General features: G+C 42.7%; 1 protein-coding gene across 2 annotated transcripts in view; it reads left to right on the forward strand.

Moving 5' to 3' along the window:
- Window positions 1-4,136, forward strand: part of SLC22A15 (solute carrier family 22 member 15) — a 79,762-nt gene extending 75,626 nt beyond the window's left edge. The window contains exons 10-12 of one of the 2 annotated variants that reach the window (XR_009521591.1): window positions 194-270; window positions 2,363-2,551; window positions 2,866-4,136. Coding sequence is in view for 1 of the 2 variants with exons in the window: in XM_060027731.1 (XP_059883714.1) it covers window positions 194-266; window positions 2,363-2,551; window positions 2,866-2,955 (352 nt within the window). In the remaining variant the exon portion in view is untranslated. The remainder of the gene's footprint in view (window positions 1-193; window positions 271-2,362; window positions 2,552-2,865) is intronic. The other variant, XM_060027731.1, reaches the window with a different exon arrangement.
- The last annotated feature ends 2,569 nt before the right edge of the window (window positions 4,137-6,705 follow it).

Here is a 6,705-nt window from a genome sequence, read left to right on the forward strand (position 1 = left end):
CTTCCGTATTGGACAGGGCGAGTACAGAACATTTGCAGCATCACAGAAAGTTCTAGTGGGCAGTACTGCTCTGTAGCATCCTGCACTTCCACTTTGGGATTTGTTATTCTGAGCCCACTATCCCTTAGAGCCTTTAAATTGTCCCCCTAAAACTTACTGACTTTTTTTTTTTCCTTTTCCTTTTGCCTTTCAGGAATGTTGGGCTTGGAACTTGTTCCATGTTCTCCCGAGTTGGTGGGATTATTGCTCCCTTCATCCCCTCACTGGTTGGTTTGTACCTCCTAGTTTGTTTTTCTTGATTCTCTGCTTTGGAAATGTTTGTGCTTTTGAGTAGAAAGAGGTAACAAACAGCTGCGGTTTTAAGATCAGCCTGACACAAATGTGCACCTTGTGCCTTTTAGATTAAGGATCCATGAGGGCAGATGGACCCTTCCCAGGGATTGGCTGTATTCATTGGAGAGTTAGCTAATGCCTGCCTGCCCCTTCCTGTCCCCATTTGTACGTTAGTTGATTAGTGAACATTTCCTAAGTTTCTGCTGTGTGCTGAGCTCTGTGCTAAGCCCTTTACATACATCATATCATGCAGTCTTCACCACAGCCGTATGCTGTAGGCATTGGTACCCTGTATTAAATAACAGAGAACACAGCACACCACTCGGAAAAGAAAATTAGAAGAGAAGAAGGTGAAAGGGAGATAAAGTAAACTCCATCCAATCTCAAAATGTTCATGTTCTGAGAAAGATCCCATGGAGCCCCTGTGCACGTCTCTGCTTGGTCTCCTCTAGGACTTTCCCAGCCAAGACTTGTTGAAGCGTGATTAGGTTTGATCAAGTGGGGCTTTGAGCCTGTTCTGGAGACAATTGCTCATCACTCAGGCAACTACTCGCCTCATCCTAGTATAGGACGTCTCTGAAATGCCACTGTAGCCTTTTCTTTTCTTGAGGAAGTGGGATATACTTCCTTTTTCTGAGTATTTCTCTGTGTTTCGTGCTCAATTTTATTTTTTTTCCTTTTTTTTCCACATCTTTATTGGAGTATAATTGCTTTACAATGGAGTGTTAGTTTCTGCTTTATAACAAAGTGAATCAGTTACACATATACTTATGTTCCCATATCTCTTCCCTCTTGCGTCTCCCTCCCTCCCACCCTCCCTATCCCACCCCTCTAGGTGGTCACAAAGCACGGAGCTGATCTCCCTGTGCTACGCGGCTGCTTCCCACTATCATGCTCAATTTTAGATCACAAGACCCTTCTTATGAAGGAGTCATATTAGTTCCATTTTGCAAAATGTGTCCAACGCTAGGTGTTTATCATTAATGATGCCCGACTTTGGACCGCTGTCCTAGAACATTATAACACCCAGCGTTGTGTCTTCCCTGAGTCCCACTAAGTTGAGAAGAGGTGAACGTTCCCCTTGATTCAACAACAGGCCCACAGTTCCGCGCATGTGTTTGCACGCAGGGGGCCAGAGGTCAGAGTTTTTCGTCCCCCTCCTGTCCCCTCCCCATGCCTCCCTCTCCTCCTCCATCATCTCTTCATCTTTGAAAAATCAGGAAAAGATGATCAGAAGGGACATCCTAACTAGCCACCGAATTTGGAAGCCCAAACCAGAAGGTGATAAAGCTGGGTGTCTCCTTTGCAGGAACTCAGGAATGGTAATCAGCGCAGAAATCCCCCAGAGCCCCGTCCTGCAAGAACCTTGGTGTTATCTTTGAAATTGTATGTTTGTATTTAAATTTTCCTGAGAACGTCTTTTGGACCGGCCCGCTACCATGTCCAAACCATGTGTATAGGTTTCTCTAGGCCTTTCTCTTCCTTTTCAGGGTGTTTACACCTTTAAGCCCCATGCCTCTCAGTTCTGGTGCTTAGTGAATCAGAACACATATGTGGGACTGTTTGGCCCATTCCAGGGTTGAGAACGTTAAAGTTCGTCGTTGTCAGCAAATATGCAGGGTGTCTCCTGCGTGTGGAGATCACTGTGCTGCAGGCCACTCAACCTGGAGCGGAAGCTGAGTGTCCGACTCACCATGCACTCTGGCAGTGTGTCTGCCCTGCTCAGACAGCCAAGCCCCTTCCCCACAGTCCCCAGCCTGTGCATGAACAGTCTGCTGCGTCTGCTCCACAGGCCAGCTCTGTCCTTTTGATTTACTCACTCCTGTCTCTGTGCCCGAGGACTGGCTCTGGTTTCCTGGGGTAATTCTCTTAAGGGGAAAGAAGACGGGCTTTCTGGTGTATTCTAGTGAGGAGGCAGGACCTGGACAGTAAACATGGCAGGGCCTGGGTCATAAGACTGCTGATGTCATCTGCTAGGAAACTAACACTGAATTTTTGTTTGTTTTCATTCCACTCCCTGCCCCCATAGAAGTACGTGCAGTGGTCTTTACCCTTCATTGTCTTTGGAGCCACGGGGCTGACCTCAGGCCTCCTGAGTTTATTATTGCCAGAAACCCTTAACAGTCCATTGCTAGAGACGTTTTCTGACCTTCAGGTGTACTCATATCGGAGGCTGGGGGAGGAGGCGTTATCTTTACAGACCTTGGATCCCCCTCAGGTATGATGGAATTTTTCTTAATCATTCAGATTTACCATTTGGATAATGATAGTTTTGGGGGAAAAGAAAAAAAAGAATATCTGATTATATTAAATAGAACTGAGCAAAACTGCTGGAAAAAAGTGGGATCTGATAGCAGCTGATTGTCAGAGAAATAAAGATGATTCATTAGCTTTCTTAGAACACTTTAGGGGCTAATTCTTAGGGGAATAAATGTCATCAGAGTACATTTGTCAGTTGAATGCTAGACAGTAATTTAACTTTAGAAATGTCATGACATCATTTCCCTGCCCTTTTCTCCTTTCCTGCTTTAGTCTGTGGACAAGGAGAGCCCTTTAGGGAGTGAGAGTGAGGAAGAGGAAGAGTTTTACGATGCGGATGAAGAGACACAGATGATCAAGTGACGTGCCCCAGATTCCTCCTCAGACGCAGAGGGTCATCTTCTCTGCCTCCAACGAGGGCAGGTTCTCCCAGGAAACTGAAGGGAGCTGTGGAAAGATAGGCCTGAACAAACATCGAAGGTACTCAGTGTGGCCTGATGTTTTTTAGGCACGAAGGAAGTTGGAGAAGAGATTTCAAGAAACAGGGCATCACTGCATCAAGGGAATAGTTGTTAACTGCCCACAATTCGGGTTTAGCTCAAAATCATGACCTCTGGCCAGATTGCTGAAGTCCACATGCCAGAGTGGTAAGCTCATTTGTTTCTAGAAGTTTGATTACGTTGCCTTTCAGCTTCATTGTGGCCTAAAGGCAAATATGTAAAATTTCTTCTCACCATTAACACGTAATCTGTCCACCAAATTTGACATCCGCCCCCCTCAGTTGCTCCTCACCAGGAATCTTTTGAGGCAGGTTGGTGTTAGCATTTCATTCACTTTTTTGCCAGAAGAAAAGCACTGAGAGGTCATTTGTGTGGCCTGAGGCCCTCCACCTTCATCCCAACGGATGAAATTTGGGCCCCCAACTTGGTTCCTGGCCCAGTGATTGGCTTGAGCTCCCTGTGCTTTCAGTCAGTCCCACAGATGACCCGCTAGGAAAAGCCAGCTGCACCAGAGTAATGTTCAGAGTCTGAGGTGTGGCTGCCTCTCCCTGGCAGCTCCCTTTGATACTCGAATTGTGTAATTTCTTCAGTTCCCACTTGTGTGCGCCTGGAGAAAAATTTCCATCTCAGATTCTAGTACCAGCAATAACTTCCAAACCATGCCCAGTAAACGACGAAGTTTTATAAAGGGGAGGGCAGCTAAAAAGTGACATGTCAAGACTTTGGATGTTAAAAAGGAAAAAAAATGCTGTTTTTAATAAGGAAGAAAAGAAAATTATCTTTCACAATTTTCTGTTTGTTTTGTTTTCAGTGTTGTACAAGGAGGGACTTGGGCAACATTTAAGAACTTGAACTCTTCTAGTCCTAGATCAGCTCCAGCCTGTTTGGTTAGCTAGAATGGAAGGCTCAGTAATTTCCTAGTAAATGTTGGTTTTCATTAAGTACTGCCAGCTTTCAAATAAATCAAAGTCGTACTGTTTCCTAAAATCATGTGCTGAAAGTGTTTCCCATGAAACCTGGGTATTATCTCAAATAGGAGTGTTAACCTGGAGTCAACAAGCTTGGACAGTGTTACTTTAGGTCACTTTCCCAACTGGGAAAATTTCTGAGTTTTCAGAATTTCCATTTCTGTTAATCCCTTGGAGAAAAAGAAATTTCACTGGAGATAAAGAGAAGTCATCACTGAGTCTGTTTCTGGAAATCTTGGAGGACTCACCTCACATTGGCTCCAACCCTGTCCTGTCCTCTTCCATTGACATCTTGGTTTGCACTATACCAGCTTGTACCTTTGTTAAAGTATTTTTATGTCCTTCATGCCCTTGATTATGTATTGGGCTCTTTATAAATAGGGGCCATCTCTAATGCTGTTTATTTCTCGCTGCTGTGCCCAGAACACAGTAAGTATTACTGTTTCTAGCCATCAGGGAAATTGTAGAACTCCTCCCAGTATCATTTTTGTAAATCACAGGCAAATCTGACCCAAACCCCCAAATTGTGGAATCTCGCTGTCTTTCTCTGGGAAATGGAGACCCTGCCCACCATCAAGAGAGGAAGAAAGGAAGAACTTACAAGGACACTTAGAAGCTCTTCATTGTGAAGTTAAACGTAAAACAAGAAACCAACACATAGGTGATTCTTGGTTGGTTGGAGCCCTCTTTGCATTATAAGAGTAATAATCCCATTATAAAAACATGTGGAAACTAGAAGTTTAAAAATGTATTAGTCATAGGCCCAACACCCAGAGACAACCAGTGTCATGGCTTTGGTCTCTTTGAAGACCAACTGGGAATCCATCTTTCTATTGGCACTGGGGTTCCCTCTGCCTCTGGCTAGATAATTGAGGATTCCATTAGTTCTGCCCCTGGGTATCCTCTTTTCCCAGCTCCAGGGTAGAAGAAGGGAGGGAAGGGTACACAGTTTGAACACATGTTGCTAAGGCTGGGCTATCAGCTGCTCACGTCAGATGTGTCACTAAATTTTGTTTCTTCCTAGATGGTCTTTTGGCAAAGTTTAATAATTACTGTTTTGGGGACTTCCCTGGTGGCACAGTGGTTAAGTATCCACCTGCCAATGCAGGGGATATGGGTTTGAGCCCTGGTCCAGGAAGATCCCACATGCCGTGGAGCAACTAAGCTCATACGCCACAACTACTGAGCCTGTGCTCTAGAGTCCGTGAGCCACAACTGCTGAGCCCGTGTGCCACAACTCCTGAAGCCTGTGTGCCTAGAGCCCGTGCTCCACAACAAGAGAAGCCACCGCAATGAGAAGCCCGCGCACTGCAACGAGGAGTAGCCCCCGCTCGCCGCAACTAGAGAAAGCCTGTGCGCAACAACAAAGACCCAACGCAGCCAAAAATAAATAAATTAATTAAAAAAAATAATAATTACTGTCTTTTCATCCCTTTGCCTTTTATAAAAACAGATTCTGTCCTTTTGCTATTAACTGTTGAAAAATAGTGGTTGTGGAGATGGTGCACATGAGCATATTTGTACTGATTAAATTATTGGAAAACTCTTAATTTATAGGTAATGTATTTTGTTTGTTCAGATGAGTTGTAAAAGGTATCCTTTTAAATTTTTTATTGTATTCAAAATTAAATTTCTTTTCTCCTAAAAAGCAGCAAGAAAACCATAAGACACATAAGAAATCCCAGGGCTTCCAGGGTCAAAGGTCTTACTTATCAACAGCTTGTCCAGAACCCTGGCACCACACAGATATGTTGAGAGAAACTGTTTTGTAGTTTCCTGATTGTTGAGTTAAAACCACTGCCCATTGAAAATGCAGTATTTGTCATTTGGCTGATTTCAAGCAATGTAGACCTTCTTTAGTACTTAGAAATGAACAAATAAAATACAACAAATAACAAGCAAATGAAAGTTTCTGGGACACTACTTAAGTAAATGTAATCTGGGCAAGTACTTTTATGGAGGTCAAATTGATAAAGGTACTTTTAATAGATTCATATTCCTAATGAAAACATATTGAAATAATGATCTCTACTAATTAAACTGAATTAAACTGCAGCTTTCTAATAGGACTTACTCTTCCATTACTAATTCTTATTAGATTATTCTTAAATTGGATACATATAAAGGATTTTTTTAACAAAATAAAATGCAGGTATTTTGGTTTCTTGTGAATATGATAAAGAATTGTAAAATGTAGACCTTTTGTTCTTACAGAACGTATCAGGATGTACACAGTAGCATCTTTGACAAATTGAGCAAATATAGAATCTGCTAGAAATTATGGGTGGTATGTGGGTCAGGGGCTGTAGCAAAATTAGGGAGTCAGTGGGTACAAAAGATAACTATAAAAGTATTTCTGGAAAGAGAAAAATGCAAAGATACTGCATTGTTAGAAAATGCATCTGTGTAGTATGTTAAAGGGAAAGATCTTATGATTATCTCAATAGATGCATGAAGGTTATTTGACAAAATTCAACACCTATTTAAAATAAAAGCTACTAGCAGACAAGGAGTAAAAGGAAACTTCCTTAGCAGTATAAGGCGTATTGTAGCACGTAAGGTGAATTGACCTAAGGCATCTCTTCACCTTCCCGGGACCTTCAGACTTTCTTGATAATGACCACAATAAGAAATGTATTTTACAT

Source organism: Delphinus delphis, chromosome 1 (assembly GCF_949987515.2).
Source record: "Delphinus delphis chromosome 1, mDelDel1.2, whole genome shotgun sequence".
NCBI lineage: Eukaryota > Metazoa > Chordata > Mammalia > Artiodactyla > Delphinidae > Delphinus > Delphinus delphis.